The sequence below is a fragment of the Populus nigra genome, chromosome 10, assembly GCF_951802175.1.
Source record: "Populus nigra chromosome 10, ddPopNigr1.1, whole genome shotgun sequence".
NCBI classification, from domain to species: Eukaryota; Viridiplantae; Streptophyta; class Magnoliopsida; order Malpighiales; family Salicaceae; genus Populus; species Populus nigra.
The window spans coordinates 13,205,213-13,225,640 of record NC_084861.1 but is presented as its reverse complement, the minus strand read 5'-3'; the positions used below and the strand labels follow the sequence as shown (position 1 = coordinate 13,225,640).

Genomic DNA, 20,428 nt, shown 5'->3' with positions numbered 1-20,428 from the left:
ATTGTTGTAGTAATTATTTTTTAAAATAAGTTAAAATAATATTTTTTTTATTTTTAAAAATTTATTACTACATTTACATATTAAAATAATTTAAAATTATATAAAAAAATTTAACTTTTTTAAAAGTACTTTTGAAGTGGAAAAAAAAAGTATTAGTCTTGCATGATGTTTACCGGGAGTAACTGAAAAAAAGAAATTTTAAGATAATTTCAAAACAACTCGGGTTAACCCCTAACACAGAAAAATTAAAATAAATTATGAATTTCAATTCTTAATCAACTAAGTGTTAAAAAATTAAATTAAAAAAAACAAGAACACAACTTGAATCAACTTGAGCTAATTCACTAAACAAAAATAATCTCAAAACAAACTAAAATAAATTATAAAGTTTAATTTTTAATTAACTCAATATTAAAAAATAAATTTGAGGAGGGGAAAAATTAATTAGTAAAGGAGAAAAAAAACTCGAATCAACTAAATTAACTTTATAATATTTTTTAACAAATATTACATTTAATATTTATTTTAAATCAAATTATATTTTTATCAGTAGTTTTATTTAGATATCAAGTTGTTTTTAAAATTTTCAAATTAACCGACTAACATTGAAACATTCTCTTTAAATTTTTTTAAAAAATTTATTATAAAAAATATTAACAATATCTAAATATTTTTTCATATTAAAAAAATTATAATATAACCATAAAATGTGCTTGTGATCTAGCCTTTGAAAGCGCAATCCAGATAAAAATTTATTAAAATTTATTTTCTTACTTAATTTTTTTAATGTTCTATTATTTTAATATCATACAAATATTAAAAATAAGTTAAAAAATTAAAAAAATAATATTTAAATATATTTCTAAATAAAAACACCTTACAAAATAACCACAACCAAACTTATAAAAGCTCACAAAAACTCACAAGTCTCTTCCTAAACGTTATCAACGTACAGGTAATAAGCCAATTTTTCTCTCTCCTCCTACCCCTCATACCCCCAAATCGTAAAGAGACACAACCCCCCTCTATATTTTGAAAGGACTTGGTAAAACCCTAATTCTCAATTAAGTTGTCGAAAACCGAAATTGAAGCTGAATACTCTTTATAATTGGAGTTTTTAGTTGATCTTGTAATAAGTGAAGATCAATTGCTCTTTCTGATTGGTAAAGTTTGGTTCTTGATATGACTTACCAAGTCCGCGGAGTCAATTAGTGTAGCTAACTAAAATTAATTGCCAGACTGGCAAAAAACAAGTAGGGTGATTTGGGGTTCTGGAATTGTGTTTTAAAGATTGATTTTCTTTACTTTTGTATGTTCTGGCTTAATTTTTACTTTAACTGGAAAAGATCATGCAATGGGGCGAGAAGTCTTTTTTACTTTTGTTAAAAAGATTCAATTTATGTGTTAGATTAACATAAATGATAATGTTTTTGAATTGATAGGTTATATAATGAGGAGATATAGTCCACCATACTACAGTTCTCCAAGGAGAGGACATGGACGGCGAGGAAGAAGCCCACCAAGGAGAGGCCGTGGAGGTGGTGGTGGTAGGTATGGGAGAAGCAAGGACCAAAATAGTGGAAGCCTCTTGGTTCGGAACATTCCTCGTGATTGCAGGTGTTTGAAACTTCGCCCATTGTTTTTTTTGGTGAATTAGGTTTGTTCTTTTAAGAGAAACCTTTTGAAATTTTTGCTGATTTGTTTGTTTATCGTGGTTCAAAGACCAGAAGAACTTCGAGGGATATTTGAGAGATTTGGAGTTGTAAGAGACGTCTATATTCCTAAGGACTATCACACAGGGTGAGTTTTTTTTTTTTTTGCACGTGGAAGTGGTTAAATCTGTAATGAAATATTCACGTGGTTTTATTCGTATTTTCTGTATCAGTTATACACGTAGTATATGTTTTATATTTTCTTGTTCCACTTTACTTTGCTTCATGACTTATTTTGGGGGATGTTTGACTAATTCATTGGATTCATGCAATGCCTACCATAGCTATCCACGAGCCAGTTTAAGGGAATCATTTGCCTTAACCTTTAAAGGAACCAATCTTGAGCAGTAGTCGTTTGACTGATGAAAAATCTGGTTAGAATGAGTGTTCAATAGCAGCACAGATGGTGTGAAATTCTTTTAAGTGTGTGTGACTTTCAATGTTCTCAGCATTGTTGTTTGTTTGTTTGTTTTAATTGATAGCAAGCACACAGTAAAGGTAACCTTTCTTTTGAAAGGATGTGGTAAGTAGTCGTTTCCCTCAACCTTGAAAGTAAACTAGTTTTTCTCATCTATGCTTTGTTGTTTGTTTGTTTTAGTTGATAGTAATTAGGAGAAATCTTGGGAGTGACCAATCAAAGTTTAAATTAGTAAGTCTCTTTTTGTACCAAAAAAAGGTGAAAAATCTTCTCTTGGATTTTACCTTCTGATTCTATATTCGTAGTTTCACATTAGCTACTCCAGTTACAATCTATAATGGGCATGGGAAAACATATCTGAATTGCATTCTAAACTATTTCAGGGTTATTGTTTTCTTTTTCATAGTGAATTTAATTCTGAACTGGTTTGTCAGGGGGTATGTTGGTTTGAAGTTAAAAATCAAGACCAAGCCCCACAAAGGGGGTATGTTGGTTTGAAGTTAAAAATCAAGACCAAGCCCCACAATTGATGAAGACCTACTGTTTATCATTCCCTAACATACTGGTCTCAAGAGTAATGTTCAATGAAGAATGTTCCTTTACGAAGAGAAATTAAAAAATACACAATCACTAGAAGTTTGATGAGGAAGAAGATTGATTCCTGACAATTGAAGACAACTTGAGGAGAATTTAAGTTTGGGAACGTTGGTTTGAGTTGCATCTTATATTTACAAGCATGTGAAGAATTTTCAAGTGACTTGCCTATTTTGAAGTTGCCTTTCAAACTTGACTGTTAAAGAAAAGGTCAGCCACTAAGCCCACTCCGTGTAAAATCAAGTCCACGCATGAGTAAGTGCTCTAGAGCTAGATTGTAGATTTGAAAGGAAAGGTACCAAGTAGTGATATTATGGCAATCCCTAGGCAAGCTGTTTTAGTAAGTCAATCATATCAGAAAGTCGGTGTTTGTTTGTACCCAACTTTCCATACTTTGATTGACACTTTGCCATGTCATATATGCAGGGAACCTCGGGGGTTTGGGTTCGTGCAGTTTGTGGAACCATATGATGCTATGGAAGCTCAGCATCAGATGAACGGGCAAGTTTTTGCTGGGAGACAGATGTTTGTGGTGGTAGCAGCAGAGACAAGAAAAAGGCCTGAGGAGATGCGCCATAGAGCTAGGGTTAGGTAATCTCTAATCCATATGTATAAACCATGTGATTTTAATGGTGCTTTCTTACTTTTCTTAGATTTCTGACATTTTTCTTGTACATTCCACAGAGGACCATCTGATCATGGAGGACGATCATCTTATTCTCGTATGCTATCACTTATTGTTGTTTTATTTTTCTGGACCATGGTTTATTGAAGTTGTTGCCAACATTTTATGTTGTCCAAAAATGACTCCGTGTTCAGCTCAGCTGATTAATTCAACAATGATCCTGTGCATGACTTGTTTCTTGCATTGCTTGAAGACGATGTTTTTTATGTTTTTGCTTTATGGTTCTAGCAGCTATGCGTCTTCCTAAGTGAACATTTATGTTTGACAAAATTGGAGTCTTTGAAATCATGGTAGTTTTGAAATTGTGGTGGTTTTGATGTTGCAGCAATGGATCATCATGATTCTCATAAAAGTGGCATTGATGTTATTTAAAAAAAAATGTTGAATTTTCAGCTCCGTGAGAAAAAAGATTGTGGTCAGATAATCCTAGAAAATATCTTGTTATGGAGCCTGAACTTTTGTTATCAAGGTTTATTAATATCTTGCTAGATGAAATGAGACTAGCGACTTTCCTTTATCAATCAAATTAATGCATTGGTATCAAGCTTTCATCCTTGCTTTCTCCATTGTTGGGACCCTGAATTGGTTTGCTGCAAAATTAATCACTGCTCTGTATCAAATTTGCTTCAGGACGTTCTCGTTCTCATTCATTTTCACGGTCTCCTCGCCATTATCATGTTTCCAGGTCTCGATACCGGTCGAGGTAAGCTTCATGGTTTCAAATTGGCCATTGTATTGACCCAGTTCACATCTGAAACAGGTTGAAACATATTCGCAGGTCATACTCTCCTGCCCCGCAACGGCGAGACTACTCTCCCCCAGAGAGAAGGTATGCAGACCATCTAAGATCCCCTAGAGGTCCTCCACCAGAGCGTGGTGGTGGCCACAGCTGCAGGCTGTATTCTCCACATTATGGCCATGGTGATGATCTTAATAAAAACAACAATGGGTTTGGCGAGTAAGTGACTTGTCCTCTACTGCTGTCATCATTATTTATTTTAGGCATTCCATGCCCTCGTAGTGTGTTTTCATGCAGAAGTGATTGATTGGGCACAAGTCATGAAAAAAATGGTTAATTTCATGACAGCAAATTCCTTGTTTATGAGAACACAATATGATACTGGTATGACAGGCATGCTCATGTTTTTAGGCCATGTAAGAAAACTAAGCATTTTATATGTTATTTGTCAGTTGAAGTTAATTTAGAAGGGGATGAATGCACTCTGAAGTCTGTTTATGCCTATAAGTTGACACAAATTTCTTTGCGATGTATGCATTTAAATGACAAGCGAAAACATGTTCATTATAGGAAATTGGCATATGAATTTGTGGAAGCACGAGCTTGGAGGCAGTCTCCTGGTAGACCATCAAGTTCACCTTCTGGATCAAGAACTACGTTGGCTGACTTGTCACCAAGGCATGCTAGATAGGGCAAATGATAAGTGCCAGGGTTAACACGGTTTTCTACATGCATCAGCAGATGGTAGTAGGCCTATGTTGCCTTGCGTGGATGAATTGGAACATCTGAAATTTTTCCAAAACCCGCATGTATACATGGTTTGAATTCTTCCTTGGCGCACATCAACTGACTTAATGCGATGCAACTTTCCAGATTTTACCTCAATATTTCATGATATTATGTTGATATTTGAATGGATCTGTTGTGCCAGACACATGTTCAAAGTATTTATCACGGGTCGCGCTCTCCTGTTTAAAATTCCCCTATGTTTTTTCCAGTAGTTGGCTGGGTTTATGACACCTCATTTAAAATTATCAAAAATAAAAACCAGCTCATTATTCTCTCTTTCAAGTTTCAACTTCGAAACCGTAAAACTCTGTAAAACCCAAGCAAATTAGCAACAATTAACCCCTTTTTTTATCCGATTTAACAACTAAAACAATTTTGCAAAGCTCATTTTTTGAAGTAGAAAGCCTTAATGTATATAGAAGTTGAAATTTTTTTATCTGCCTTTCATATAACAGTCGTGAAGCTGACTTTCTTGCGTTGCTTCAATCTTTAGAATATATATTATCTGGGAAATTCTTGGCCTTTCAAGTTCCTCACAAACAAGATTTTCTTGAACTAAATTATCAGTTTAGAGACTGCTAACATTTAATTTTCAATCGGTTGAGTTCAATAACATAGACAAATCCATAAATAAAGGAAAGGAACCCAGAGTAACAAGACAGAAACAAATGGAAACAACACAAAGTACAGGATTGTCGCAACCCATCAAGTCTGTTGAGCAAACTGTAGAACCCGATAAAATCAAGACTGTTCGTGAGTATTTGAGACCCAGCCCACCAACGCCATTCTACCAGCACAGCCGAGAGCCTTTGATTCAAGACAGGTAGTGGAAAGAATTGTTTGTCAAAAAACGAGACTGCTTTCGTTTGGGAGGAATTTCTTCACGATAACAGTGTTTTGGGATTCAAGAAGTTAAAATTGTAAAAGAAATATTAATGATTTGGTATTTTGTTTTATTACATTCTTACTTTCTTTTGTAAGAGAGCTGGGGTTTCATTTTCCTTTTACTTTTATTTATTGTTGGATAATTCTAAATCAGATGTCATAGTTAAATCCAACACCAATTGAGGGGAATGGAGGGATTTTAGATAGGAGACTGTTCAATGCTTAGGCTTCTTGCAACGCTACTGAAAGACTTCCAGCTGAAAGCCGTCGATCATAACATTCGTGATTATCATGGAGTCCCTTTTGATGGCATGACATTGATGAACAGGTAAAAAAATTCATTAAATACGCTGTAGCAGCCATTAGCTATAGATTAACAAGAATATTACTTGTATTGGTGAAGAACTTGACCTGAAAATACTTTGAATTGGTTTCCGTAAATCTAGGCTTGTAGACGGGTTCTAAGGCAGGCAGCGGGAAACAAGTTTGATGACCAGAAAAGTCGATGCCTCCCCATCAAACGCCATGAAGAACACTATTTTATTTATTTAATTAACCTTCATTTTCCTTTTTATTGTTTTGTCTTTTCTCCCTTGATTCGTTATCTTTATACATTATTTTGCTATACGATTCTCACGTTCTTTCCTTGAATCAGCTATTAATCTGAACCTTATCTTTAAATTTATTAAAAAAAAAAAACCTTATCTTTAAAGTGATTTATTTATTCACCAAGTATAATCTTGAACACTGTATCTCTAAACTACAGCACTCTTGGATGAAAATCAAATGCCCTGTCAAACATCCAGTCATGGTAGATCATGACTGGAAATTAAGCATGCAGCCATCCACCTGCCCATCAACATTCATAAAGCGTTTTGATCAGGGTAACTATGCAAATAAACACAAGATTTTCATTTTTCTATTCGTCACTATTTCCTTTTTATTATTATCTTGAAAAGAAAAGTGCAAATTTTTACTTGTGTAAAAAAAAAAAAAAAACCTTCACAAATTTTTACTCCCTATCCTCACTTTTGGGGTCAGGTCTTACCCTCTAGAATTACTTTCTCATTCTATTTTTTGTGTGCTAGGTGAGGGGAAAGAAGGTGAATAATTTCGCCCTCTACCATAAGCATTAAAGTAAATTGAGCCCAACACGTGTTGTCTAATAATATAATGTTAGTTGAAATTATTTTCATAAAATGATTCGTAGTTGAAAGAACACAAAATAATAATCAATTTAATAACTTTTATAATAAAAGATATTTAAAGAATATTTTAGAAAACACTCTAATGCAATAATTATTAATACAATAATTATCAAGGGTATGTGGAGCCAGCTTGCATGCATCAAATTAGATTTTTATGTCTCAAACAAGACTTCTAAAACAGGACTTACACCCTGCAATTTGTAGCCAACAATATTAATATTAATGGATAGAAAAAATCAAACTAGAAACCACATAAAAAAACATATCTCTAAATTCTGTTAATTTTATCAACTCAGCCACCCACGTATTTTATCAACTCATCATTTAGAAAAGAAGAAAAATAAGAACAATGAAATGATTTGACCGAAGACAACCAATAGTTCGTCATTTTTAAATCTTCACCCCGTCATTGTAGCAACTATATATTTGTCCATGATGTAAATGCAGTCAAAACGAGGCTCAAACAAAAACCCTTGAAGGAATCGTATTGAATCCTAGCTCAAAACCCAGATAGAGAAACAGAGAGATGGCTGTTGGAATATTGGAAGTGCAGCTGGTGAATGCAAAAGGCCTCAGAGACACTGATTTCTTTGGTACAACATGTTTTTGCATTTCTATACGTATTTATTTCAGTGTCCTAAGTTATGTCTATGATCATGTTTTTTCTCTCTCTCTTTTTTTGATCTTGTCGTCACCTTTTCCTTGGTACTTGCTGTTCTGATAACTTAAATGCGTGTCATCATTGATTTCTTTTGATTTTATTTCGTTCATCATCCTATTTTCTTGGTTTCCCGCCTTTTTTGGCTCATTTCTTTTATTGAATTGCCATTTCCGTGTCTAGTTTCAACCCCAGTTCAGATACAGATTGTTGTGTAATTTTATTAAATGGGTTGCAAGCCTGTAATTTGGTAGACGATAGTAGTGAAATAATGAACAAATTCCATTCACGGCCGTGGATCATGAACAATTACATGTATATTCCTTAAATAATGTGATAATAGACATGACATGCCTTTGGTGGACTTGCAGAGGCAGTAACAGGGGATGAATCCTCTCGTTGAGAAATGAAATACAATGAGAACCGAACTACTGAATTCTTTCGTTTTTTTGGTTCTGAATATGAAGTGAAGATTTTAATTTCTTTAGTTTCAATATGACGTCAGGTGATATGGATCCATATGTTCTAGTGCAATACAAAAGCCAAGAGCGCAAGAGCAGTGTAGCTAGAGGTAATTGACGCTTTACTTGCGCAAACTGATATTTAATAACTGATATGTATTATATTCACTTATTAACTTGATGGTTCTGCCCCCCTAGTTTATATTGATCACCAGGCTCTACGCTGCTAGGCTTTGAGGATTACTAGATTCAAAAGTAAAAACAACCACCGATTCTCTCCTTAGACCAATACCAAATCACAAAACTTAGTGACTGAACAATATAGACACTGTCCCAATACGATATGTCAACAGGGTGTTTTTTAAGCCTGTCAATCGTTGCTAAAAGTATACCAAAAGAGAAGAAACATGCTCCATAATTACAGTAACTAGTAAATGAATGAATCCCTTATGTTAACCAGTAAAAGTAAATGATTCACGATAACTTTGGTAAAGGGAGGTGAACCATTCATGACTCAGTAGGCAATAAATGAAAACAAAGAATAGAGAATGTTTAGAGAAGCCAAGGTCGAGAATTAACCAATTTTCTAGCAACAAGTGTGCGTGATTCAACACTGCTTGCATTGCTTTAGATGAAACTATTATATTCCAACAGCAACATTTCCTGCATTTTTAACATTGAAAGCAAGGCGAAGCAACGCTATTTTTCACATATTTTTCTCTTGTTCAAGCGCAATCAATCATATTCTAAGTTGACCTATATTTATTTCAACGATTGCTCAACGGAAAAGCAATCAAGAATCTTAAACAATCATACAATTAGAAAGAGGTAAGGCTAGAATTTAAATGTACAGGGCATGTGCACTGTGTTCACGGCAAAATTTTTCTTTAATATAACCTTTTTCTCTGTGAACATATCAATGGTGCAGGTCAAGGTGGTCATCCAGTTTGGAATGAGAGGCTTGCATTCAAGGTCGAGTATCCAGGACAAGGTGGCGAATATAAGCTGAGTCTTAAAATCATGGACAAGGACACCTTTTCTTCTGATGACTTCATTGGTGGAGCCACGTAAGACATATTGTCAAAAACTAGGATACAAATTACAATTCTGAAAGTAATGGTTTTGAAAAGCTGTTACTGCGTGGCTTACTTTGAACAAAATGGAGGAAGATTTTATATGAACCAGGTCATTGAATTGGTTCGGTAGAGAAATTGCCTCAAACCATGACAATCCTACAAATGAAAAACTTCAGGGGTGCTTTATCAAGTACTACTGTGAAATATATGCTATGTGGGCATATTTTTAGTTGATACACTAGGATGAGAAAGTGTCTTCAAGCAAAATGAAGAAGAGGAATCTGAACAGAGTTACAATTTCTATTCACAGATAAATCCAATAATATTTAATGAATTTCTGTATTGTTAGGCATACTGTTATGTTAAATTTACTTCTCCATTTTCTTTTTCATGAAGGATCTATGTGAAGGATTTGTTGACATCGGGAGTGCAAAATGGAACTGCCGAACTACATCGCAGCAAGTACAGAGTGGTTGATGCTAGCCAATCATATGTTGGAGAGGTTCAAGTTGGTGTCACTTTTACCCTCAAGGTATATATTTTTTATGCTTGTATGATAAGAGTGTGGTGTTTTCTTTCTTGGTTTCTCACTTCTCTGAATTAGCAGGGAACTGAAATGATTTTGTTTCATCGAATGCTAGCATCGGTGATTTTGTCCTCGACTGAAAAACTCCGATCAATGAGCATTAATGTTCGTAATAACTCAGAACAAAATAAAGTTAAATCAATGATAAAGTTTGAATAAAAGAAGTAAATGCAATTTCACTTCTATTATCCATCTTGGTTGGTTAATATTGTGGTTTTTTGTTGCATTCTGTAGGAGGAACAAAATTATGACGGGGAAGAGTACGGCGGATGGAATGAAAGCAGTTTTTAGGTCTCCTGCTCCCAATGCTAGCAGTAGCTTTTGTGGTTTGAAATTTTTGGAAGGCTATGCAACTTCCTGTGATCTTGTTCTTATGTTAGCAGATGAGGGTCTAGCTCAAGGCTGCATGGCATTACAGTGTTTGTTTAAAAGTTTCCATTTTCTTTTCTTTTTAAGATTGTTGTCGTTGTTAATCTGTTTCATATTCCCCACGGCCTACTGAGCATCTTGTAAATCCAGTAAATAGGTAAGGTATTGCGGGGATGACAGACATGCACATAAAAGATAAAAAAAAAAAAGAATCAATAATATTTCACATCATGGATTGATGAAAATCTGCAAGTGACCATTAGAGGAGGCCAAGATTCTGAAGAAACTTTGATTTTTTCTTTAGAATAGTTCCTGTTGCCGCATTATTTAATGAATAATTTTGGTAAATAAGCATTAAGCAAATATGATACGGTAAACTTGCTTCCTCTCTCTCCTTTTGAACTCTACTTCTGCCCTCAGGAGTCAGGATGGGAGCATTGAAATTGTGGAAATAATCTCTATTTTATAATATAAAAATATTATGACCAGCAAATCCAACGTAGCCGTCTTAGCTCAGCTGGTAGAGCGCATGGCTTTTAACCATGTGGTCGTGGGTTCGATTCCCACAGACGGCGATTTTGTTGTTCGTTGACTTTTGCGTCAGGTCAATTTGTGGACCTTTTTCTTTTTCACGGTAATAATTGGAGCCGAGTGTTTTTCCCCCCCTCGTGAATTGAAGTATGGCAATCGTAAGTTGGTGTTGCTTATTCACTGAGATGAAATAAAATACTCATCTGTCATTGTTAATAAAGTCGTTGTCTATATTATCTCTCTCCTTTTACATTTAGTTATATTGTTAAAAAATATTACTCTTTAAAAAGAATTGGCAGGAAAAGAAGACGGGTGGCAATGCATGGACAAGTTTAATCAGACTCTGATTCTTAAAGAGCGGATGAGTAATGTTGAGTTACACAGTGCTCGGAAAGAATTAATAGATGTGAGAATTTCAGCGCTTCTGCTTTCCTTTTACCTTGTTAACCAGCAATGGGAATTCTTATCAAGTGGTGTTCTCTAGGGTAATTCTTATCAAAATGATTGGCGGGGTGATGATTTTGCTTTTGAAACATAAGAAATTCTGGATACAAATTATTGGGATCAAAAGAATGGGAGAGGCTGATACAGGACCTTTTGAAGATGCATGCCTGCCTGCATGCTTTCTCTGAAGATTATGAGGAGAAATCGACGCGGATATGCTCTTTGTTGCAACATGACGTTACCAAACCAATGTGGCATCCCTTCAAGAAAGAGTTTGTTGACGGGAAATTCAAGTACTTTCTGATCCTTATTTTCATTTATGAATTGTTTTCCCCTTGTCAGTCTTGTTAGGAAATTCTTGTTATTAGAGACTCAGTGTTGATGCTCCCAAAGTTTTATTGTAAAGTGATTTAACGCCATTGATTTAGTCTAAAGTATCGACAGCATTGTAGATGTTGCATGAGGGAATACGCACCCCAAAATGCTAGATGTGTAGAAATGAATTCGCCTCTTCCATGTACTTGCTGCGATGCTGGGAGAATCATACTTATACTATCAAGTAGTTAGCAGCATGTTAATTTGAGGCTATTTGAGGAAACTAATTGATATTATAAGTTGCTTCGGGGAAAATGAACTGCCTTCTATCCTTAATGCTCCTCTGACAGTGATTTATTTTAATCCTGCCCAATAGCTGAGCTATAATTGTTTGAAACTGCAGGAAGTTGTAGACGAAGATGACAGAAAGTTGAAGGAGTTGTGAAATACGTGGGCCGAGGCGGCTTACAAAGCTGTAGCTGATGCACTAATGGAGTTGAACGATTGCAACCCTAGTGCGAGGTATGCTATTCCTGAACTTTGGAGCTTAAATGATGGCAGAAAAGCCAGTTTGCAAGAGGCAATCAAGTGCATTATTATAGAGTTGAAGACTTACAAATCTCTTCGACGGAAAAGGTAACCGAGCCACTGTTAGCATTCAGACTCGCTGGGTCAATAATTCTCGATCAAGTCAGTTCTGTAGAGTGTAGAGCATATGCCATCACTTGAACTTCATGATTAGCTGAGTTAAGCTCCTCTGAGGTAATATACTGGAACCAAGCTTGCGTAAATATGAAAGGGAGGAAACCAAAAAAATTAAAGAAAGCATAGTTTAGGAATACATTAACTGAATATACGCATCTGTATTGAATCAAAGCGGCTATTAACTGAATGTGCTTAGTACTCCACTCCCTTCGTGATTCTCTTCTTGCTCGTCCTCCACTAGTGTCCTCAGAACAACAGTTGAAAAGGTGCATGGTTGCAACGCCCAGAAAATAAAATAAAAAGGAAGCTCAAAAGCAGAACAGAACAGAGCATCATAATCATGTAGACGCCAAGGGGAATAGCTTGATTGTTTTTGTATTTTAAAAATATTTTAAAAAAATTGATTTTTAAAATAATTTTTTTAATTTTTTAATTTTTGATATGCTGATATTAAAAATAAATTAAAAAAAATATTATTTCGATACATTTCAAAATAAAAAAAATATTTTAAAAAGTAATCATTACAACAATATCAAATAGACTTGAAGTATATGAATTTGAAAATTTAAACACATTAAAAAAGGATTAGATACGGATTAAGAAGTTCTGACTATGATCTTGATTATGATTGTGAATGAACATAGCTTTATTATAATTGAATTCAATTATAATGTTTAGATAAGATAAAATTCAATTAATTTTAATTTTTATATTATTAAATAGGTATTTTATAAAGGTTAGTTTTAAGTTTTAACATTACATTTCTCATTTTTAGAATGGTAAATCAGAGGGTTTGGTCTCTAATTTATTTTTATAATATTTTTATAAATTAAATTTTTATTTGAGATTCAATTCTTAACCCTCCAAAAAAATCTAAATATATAATTTTATTAAAACCTTTTAATAAAATTCAATTTATGGAAATATTACATTACATCTTACCGCGAGAATAGTTTTCTTGTAACCGTCGAGAGGAGAAACAAGGTGATACACACAAGAAATATACAAAACACAAGCAACATGGTTTGCACGACCAATTCTGATGCTAAAGCATATCTATTTTCTAGTTCACTGCACTGCCGATCAACAAGATTATCCTCTCAGCAACACATTAAGAGACGCAAATAGATTAGGTTTGTTTTTGTTTTTTTAAAGTATTTTAAAAAAATTTTAAAAAAATTTATTTGTTTTAAATTAATAATTTTTTGTATTTTCAGATTATTTTAATGTATTGATGTTAAAAATAATTTTTTTAAAAATAAAAAAAATATATTATTTTAATATATTTTTATATTTAAAAAATAATTATAACCACAATTTCAAACTGCCATTGGGTTTGAAAAATTATTAGCTACATCAATTTCTCACCAACTTAACTTGAAAAGTGAGATCCATTAAAATAATAATAATTATTGGATGGTATGGGTGAAGAGAAACAGTATACGAGGAGGAATTAAACTAATGAAAGTATTACAACGATTGTATTTTTATAATAATTTTTATTTAAAAATATATTAAAATAATTTTTAATTTTTAAAAATTAATTTTTATCATACATCGTCAAAACAATTTAAAAATATAAAATAAATTTTATACGTTTGCGACCTGCTCGGGCCATGAGGCCCCAAATATCTGGGCTATCCTATATCGTTGGGCTCCTCCTCCTAGAGTCTGTAATTGTGCCATAAGCCCAGATCACTCAGCTATAAATTTAAACAGTGGGCTTGAAGCTTTTAGATTCTGTGAAACCCTAGGGACCGGACTTGCAGCTATAAGAAACTGAATTGCCATTAGCTTCTTCCATCTTCTGTTTCCAGCAGCCACCATAGACAGTAGACACTGTAACAAAACCCTAGGGTTTAGATATTGTTCTTGATTCCTTGCCGTTATTGTTGTGTTAATTGTATATAAGCATATATGGGTTATGATTATAAAGAGAGAGGGCTTAAGTGGGATCTTCAACAAAACCCATTTGGATTTGGAGGTTAAAAATGATGGAAAGAAAGGCAGGCACAAAAGAAGAAGAAGAAGCCGCCACTCAGAGAGTAAGGCTTTGGTTTCTCTTCAGTTTGTCCCCTTTTTTCTCTTTTTTCAACCATTCACTCCTTTTGGGTTTTTCCACAATGACAGGCCTTTTAAATTTACACTTGATATGAGCCCACATGTCAAATTCATGAGATATTGAGTTTTTTCATTGACTTAGTTTTTTCATAAACATTTTGATTTGCATCTGTTGTTTTTGTTATGGGAAAACAATTTTCTGGTTTAGTTTTCTCATTTAACAACTGTGCGATATAGAAAGCCTGATTACTTTACTTGTTTTTCAATAGCAGAAAATTTTGTGTTTGGAAAATGGTGAGGTAATTAGGCAGCGGCCAGACAACCGTAGGGATGGTATCCACAGATGACGGGTATTTTATCCCGCTTTGTCTACTGATTCCATCTCACATTTCTTACATTGGATGATTTAAATATTTTTACGATTATTATTTGTTGGGAGCCCATGAATCGGTGGAAGTTCATATATCAATTAAATTCATGAAAAAGGTGGATGAAATACCAGTTTTGTTTATAGGATTTGTCGGTTTTTAGAGTGTAGTGTTTTGCATCACATTTACTAGGATCTATGATAAAACAAGTCAATTTATCACTCTAAAGCTATTTTTTGCTACTATTCGACCATTTCAATCTTGAAGGTATACCATATGCGCACTGAATTCAGTGCGTAGAATGGGTGTCCGGGCTTCTATGGAAACAGGATGACCGACACAACTTGATTTTGGAAGTCCTTTAGTGTGCTGAATTTCATGCATATATAATTACTCGCAACAAACAAATGATCAAGTCATTGACCTTTTTCTCGAAGTGCCCTTCTAGATAATTTCTCTCAGTGCATTGAGAGAATTTAGTGAGAAAGTTAAGGAGAAGCTATTTGTGCTCTAGTATATTTTACTAATTTTGATTAGTTACCGCATGCCCTAGCTTTTTTGTGAAAAAATTGATGTTGTGTTCCGTTTCTTTCTGCTGCTCCTTTGTTTCATGCAGCGCATGGTGCGTTGTGCAATATCTGGTTTTAAGTGTTAATTAAGCCCATTTTCATGGAATTGAATCAATGTGTTTGCAGACCTGCCTCGTCCTATCTCCAATTTTACTCGATTACAATCTATGCTTGAAGTTATGCTGGAAAGAAAGATCACCACAATTGATGCTTTTTTTTCACATTTTTGTCACATTTTCCTGTTTTTGTTAGCATTTTTTTTGGCATGCGATGCTTTTTGTCAAATATAACAAGATTTAATTTTGAGATCTATTGATGCAATTCGTGTTCTAAAATTACATCTAATGCAAGATTGCCAGTCTCGCCGCAAAATTAGCTGCATGAATATAGTAGAAAACTTTTTCCTCAACTGGGACATTGAGCCTCACGGAAAAAATTGCATTCAGAGCTTCATGAATGCCCTTACCCGCACATGTATGACTTTTCTGTACAAGAGGAAACTGCTGGCCTGTAAGATCTCAGCAGGTTCATGGAAACGTCCATGTTGTAAACTATGGCTTGTCATTTGTTTATTTTTTAGAAAGGAAAAATATTATTTTAATGTATTTTCAACTACAAATTACCGTAAAATTATATATTCTCAAACACCTTGCCTTCAAAGCTACTCTTTTCACAAGTCTTACTTTGTAATCCTGAGGCATAGCTTGTCAATAACAATAATCTCAAATTTTATGATTTTAGTACTGAGTTCGGTTGGTTGGGAATTTGCGGTTTGTTATGTTATATTTTTTCTGCGGTATGGACTTCCCTGGTGGGGATGCATGATGCTTGCCCGCCATTTTGATCAATGGAGTCCCAGAAATTTACATGAATAAACAAACTTCATCATAGTGCCAGTCTTGCTACGGGATAAGCTAAGGCGTTGGTTTATGGATACGCTAGACAAGCTGCTTCCAATCAAATTAAAATAATATTAAAATGATTCCATATGGAATTATCGTAGAATTTAAAATGTTTTTTATTTAAAAATATATTAAAATAATATTTATTTTAATTTTTAAAAATTATTTTTAATATTAACACATTAAATTGATTTGAAAACATAAAATAAATAAAAAATTTTAATAAAATAAATAAAAATTTAAAAGAACACAATAGGGAGATTATGAGCTTGCAGTTGTACTTTAGATTATTTTGTATAACGAGTCCAAAAGGGAATCTACGCAAAACTCTAAAACCCAAGAAAAAAACTCCATCGGCTAGAATTTCATCGAAAAATAATGATGAGGGGGCTGGTGTTAAGGTTTGAGTGCTAACAAGAAGAACGAGGAGATTGAACAAAGCCTCGGGCAAATCTTGATCCAATTAACAACATATCAAATCCCTGTCTTCATTTTGTCCCCCTTTCTTTTTAATGGTTTCTGTTTTACTTTCTAGTTTTGATGTGAACACAGACAACAATGGTGAATCCAGTTAAGATGTTATCCAGAATCTTTGACTTGTTTGTCACCCATCACCGCCGAAGGAAAGAAATCATATCAATGTTTATCATTCTGACAGATTCTAGAGTCTACAGGCAGCTATCACCGCCCCTCTAGTCTTTGCATCTGTCTCCGAATCCAATCCTTTTGTTTATCCTTTCTATGGTTTCAATGAGGAAAAGTTTATCCTCTCATCCCAAAAAAAATGCAAAAAAGCAAAATTGATGTTTAATATTTTTAAAACACCAAATTACCTTATCTATCGATCTTGTAAGTGATTGCCACCATGTTTTATCTACTCTTGCAGGAATTTAATTTTTTAATTGGCACCTGGTTTTTGTCCAAGTCCCGACTAATAATGGAGACGCACACGCTCTTGATAAAGAGTTTTCTGCAAGTACATTACAGTTGACTCGTCAGTTTTTTCCAGGTAGCCTCCTGGAGTTGCATGATAAAAGTTATACTTTCTTTAACAGAAACGCAGTCATGTCCCAGCTTTTCTTTTCTAATATTCTATTTGTTTTTATATTTTCAACATATTTTTTTAAAATTAAAACTATATTAAAAAACAATTACTATTATATTTTCGATCACTTTTAAACCAACTTTGCGGAAGTTTCTTGAAGAAAGAGTGCATCAACCCAAATCAGACAATCTGATAAAAATTTGAACCATACATGTCAAAGATCCCAAACCAAAAACAAGGAAAAAATAAAAAACAAACAAGATTATTAATGTAGTGTACACATATATTAATTTATCATATGGTAAAACAAAAGCGGCGGGCTACATTTAACTTTGCAGCCTCCTCAGCTTCCGACCTTTCATTTACTTTTTCACCCATTAACCCATCGAAAAACACTTTAAATAAAGTAAAAACAACTCCCTTTCACCGACACTCTTTCCTCATCTCCTTTTTTTTTCCCCCACTTAGAAAAGAAAAGGCACAAGAAATAAAAAAAATTACAAAATATCAAGCGGGAATTTTAAACCCTGAAATTCTTTCCGGCGAAAGTTTGCCCAAATTGCCAATTTGATGGAACAACATTCCAAGAAGTAGAGGTGCGTCTATCACTGCCCGTGACCCTGAAAGACAATGACTGACCAACCAAAACTGAGTTTGACTGCCAGTTTTGACCCCAGTTACGGCTCATGCTCATCCACCCAGTCCTGGATCCCTTCACGCTCACCTTCACTATATCTCCTGCGCCTGCAACGTTGGTGATCAAAACCAAGTTGAAGTAACGGTGTCCGTTTATTGTGAACCTGATTCCTCCTGGCTTTCTACACGGCACCCTGGATAAAAAAATGGCGTTTTAGTGATTCTCGGAGGGGATGTGGACCTCCCCATGCAAGTGGGGACAAAGTAGATAAGATTCTCCTTGATTAAAAGACGAACGGTTCTGATTTCTTCACAAAATACATTTGAGATCAGAGGTTTCGGAAGATTGTACACGTGGAATCTTGAAAGACCAATCATAACATACTAGGAAACCTTCGAGAAGTCAATCATGGTTTTATTTTTTAGAGCAACCTATCACATTTTCATAATCCAGATTCATATGAAACAAATCTACTGCTATGTCTGACCCAATGCATAGTAATTCTAACACAAAATACTCGTTGTTCCATCGATCAATCAAATTGATTTAATCTGATTCATGAAATAGTTTTTTTCTAGTTATAGAAATAATAGTAGAGTAAGAAACTGATTAGAGATAATACTACGACTAACACTTAAAAGAATAAGAGACGAGTATGGCGGAATTGGATGTTTACCGGCGGTAAGAGACAGGGACGATGCCAGCACGGTACTCGGCGATCTTGAGGAACATAGGCATAGCAAGATCGAAGTGAGGGCGGGGAGGATTGCACCAACCACCATTGTCACTAGGCAAAGCATAATTAGGAGGGCAAAAGTTTGTGGCAGTGATAAAAATTGATGGGCTTCCAGAGTGGCACCACTGTGGTTCATTAGCACACTTTATTTCAAAACAAGCACCACAACTAAGGCCATTGTTGAACAGGGCTGTGCTGAGTGCTGCAGTATTCACACCATAGCCTTGGCTGTACAAGTTACCGTAGCCGCAAGCACCGCCTGAACACAATAAGATCAATTAATTTCCTTATTTGGGATTCTTGAATGGAATTTTAAAATCCATGGGCAATGCATGGTATTGTTGTGAGCTTATTGTGTTTAAATGCTTTCGAAATCTGATTTTGGTTAAAACAGAGTTCGGTGCTGTAAAAAGGCAGTGCAAGGTAAGGGATTACTTTTTTTGTTTGGTTGGTTCTGGAAAATGCAATAACAAAACATGGGTCATGCAAAATGCAGAAACAATTCATGAATATGGCAAGAATTCGAGCTAGCTACTTAGCATGAAGGTTTCGAGATTACAGTACCCATAGTCCCTGAGGCATCATTGCCACCATAAAAAGTAGCATGGGCGCTCTGCCAGGCTGCACCAGTGTAAACACCAGGAATTCTTGCCTCAACAAGACTCAAAAGCAGCACCAAGGATATAAAAGAAATGTTAGCCCTGGCAGTCATTGCTTTCACCGATCACTACTAAACTACGAAGGGGCTGCTAGAGATGGGGATTTGGGAAAGTGGGGAGTGTGTGGAGAATGCAGAGTGCGGACTGCTATTTATGCAGGGAAAAAAGGCATTACGTTGACAAAAAAAAAAAAAGAAAAAAGAAAAAGAGAGAGAGAGAGAGACCAAATTATAATCAGCCTTGATTAGTGCTTAATTTGGACTCCAGTTATTTAATCTAATTCTTTCTTTTATTCCCTACATTGACGGTAACCCTTTGAATCTGCTTGAAGCTTTTGATACTTCTTATGTATCAAAATCCAAAATATATAAATAAAAAGTTATTTATTATTTATGATAGTAATTATTCAATAATATACATATTCATGCAATTGAATTTTTTTTTTAATTTAAAAAATTTTAAGTTTACAGAGGTGTGAAAAAACAATCCCAATTAAGAAACTCAATGATTCTTCGATTATAAAATTAATATATTTATAAAAAAATATATTAAATAACTTTAAAAAGCTTTAGATTTTTTAAAAAATAATATTTATTCTTAAGTTTTAAATTTGTTAATGCTCTTAAATCTAATTATTTTTTATCTTAAAAAATAAAAAATTATAAATTATTTATCTGGATGGTTCAGTGAGTTTATAATATCTAAACCTTATCATTTCTGTAAAAAGAAAAAAGAAAAGGTTAAAAAGCCTTCTGTTTTTAAAAATATTATTGGAAATCAAATATTTCTTACATGAGATAGTAAGTAAAGTATATCTCTTAAAAAACCATATATACATTTATAAACATAGTGGAATCATTACCTTAATATAAGATTTTTATTTATAATTTTTTTTTAAAAAAAAAAGGTTAACTCATCACTATTGTTCAACAAAAATACCACCGTGGTTTATCATACGGGGGTACTAAAGTAAGGGTCTTGGTTGAAAGGGGTAAGGACACAGGAGGATGAAGAACTATCAAAGCCTAATATGAAACCGCTTTGCTTCATTTCCAAGTTTCGCCATTGATTGCAGTTTCTGTCTAACAATTTCTTTCTTTTTGGCCCTTTTTTTAACCTTTTGATTTTTCCCTCCATTGAAATTTCGTAAGTGGTGGGCTTGAATTCGGAGGGAACGGTGGGACTGCCATCTTGTACGGATCATGGAATGTAACATGACGCTTCAGGCTCCAGACCATGTGCATGCACCCACCTAACAACTGCTGCTTTGGACAGC

General features: G+C 34.3%; 3 protein-coding genes, 1 long non-coding RNA gene and 2 other non-coding genes across 14 annotated transcripts; 5 read left to right on the top strand and 1 right to left on the bottom strand.

Annotated features, from left to right (window-relative positions):
* Window positions 1-913: 913 nt before the first annotated feature.
* LOC133704183 (serine/arginine-rich SC35-like splicing factor SCL30) lies at window positions 914-5,126 on the top strand. 8 transcript variants are annotated; one of them, XM_062128956.1, is made up of 10 exons: window positions 996-1,037; window positions 1,091-1,163; window positions 1,443-1,517; window positions 1,587-1,617; window positions 1,723-1,800; window positions 3,151-3,315; window positions 3,409-3,446; window positions 4,040-4,112; window positions 4,188-4,367; window positions 4,719-5,126. In XM_062128956.1, the coding sequence occupies exons 3-10, from the start codon at window positions 1,451-1,453 to the stop codon at window positions 4,837-4,839; spliced, it is 753 nt and encodes a 250-aa protein (XP_061984940.1). In that variant the 5' UTR covers window positions 996-1,037; window positions 1,091-1,163; window positions 1,443-1,450; the 3' UTR covers window positions 4,840-5,126. The 8 variants fall into 8 exon arrangements, with proteins under 8 accessions (XP_061984939.1, XP_061984942.1, XP_061984935.1 ...); XM_062128958.1 differs by lacking the exon at window positions 1,091-1,163 and having other exon boundaries at window positions 946-1,045; XM_062128950.1 differs by having other exon boundaries at window positions 1,020-1,037; window positions 1,443-1,617.
* A 2,368-nt stretch (window positions 5,127-7,494) lies between these two features.
* On the top strand, window positions 7,495-10,356 carry LOC133704412 (16 kDa phloem protein 1-like). Its single transcript, XM_062129227.1, has 5 exons — window positions 7,495-7,623; window positions 8,194-8,259; window positions 9,078-9,216; window positions 9,622-9,757; window positions 10,046-10,356. The coding sequence occupies exons 1-5, from the start codon at window positions 7,557-7,559 to the stop codon at window positions 10,100-10,102; spliced, it is 465 nt and encodes a 154-aa protein (XP_061985211.1). The 5' UTR covers window positions 7,495-7,556; the 3' UTR covers window positions 10,103-10,356.
* A 326-nt stretch (window positions 10,357-10,682) lies between these two features.
* TRNAK-UUU (transfer RNA lysine (anticodon UUU)) lies at window positions 10,683-10,755 on the top strand. The gene has a single exon. It is a non-coding gene; the product is annotated as a tRNA-Lys (tRNA).
* A 3,161-nt stretch (window positions 10,756-13,916) lies between these two features.
* Window positions 13,917-15,913, top strand: LOC133704587 (uncharacterized). 2 transcript variants are annotated; one of them, XR_009844089.1, is made up of 2 exons: window positions 13,917-14,220; window positions 14,509-15,913. It is a non-coding gene; the product is annotated as an uncharacterized LOC133704587 (long non-coding RNA). The 2 variants fall into 2 exon arrangements; XR_009844090.1 differs by having other exon boundaries at window positions 14,506-15,913.
* LOC133706114 (small nucleolar RNA snoR143) lies at window positions 14,503-14,627 on the top strand. Its single transcript, XR_009844458.1, has one exon. It is a non-coding gene; the product is annotated as a small nucleolar RNA snoR143 (small nucleolar RNA).
* A 1,469-nt stretch (window positions 15,914-17,382) lies between the features above and the next one.
* LOC133704753 (expansin-A4-like) lies at window positions 17,383-19,285 on the bottom strand. The gene is made up of 3 exons (XM_062129712.1): window positions 19,058-19,285; window positions 18,434-18,752; window positions 17,383-17,950 (listed from the first exon to the last, which is right to left on the bottom strand). The coding sequence occupies exons 1-3, from the start codon at window positions 19,203-19,205 to the stop codon at window positions 17,641-17,643; spliced, it is 777 nt and encodes a 258-aa protein (XP_061985696.1). The 5' UTR covers window positions 19,206-19,285; the 3' UTR covers window positions 17,383-17,640.
* Window positions 19,286-20,428: the final 1,143 nt, after the last annotated feature.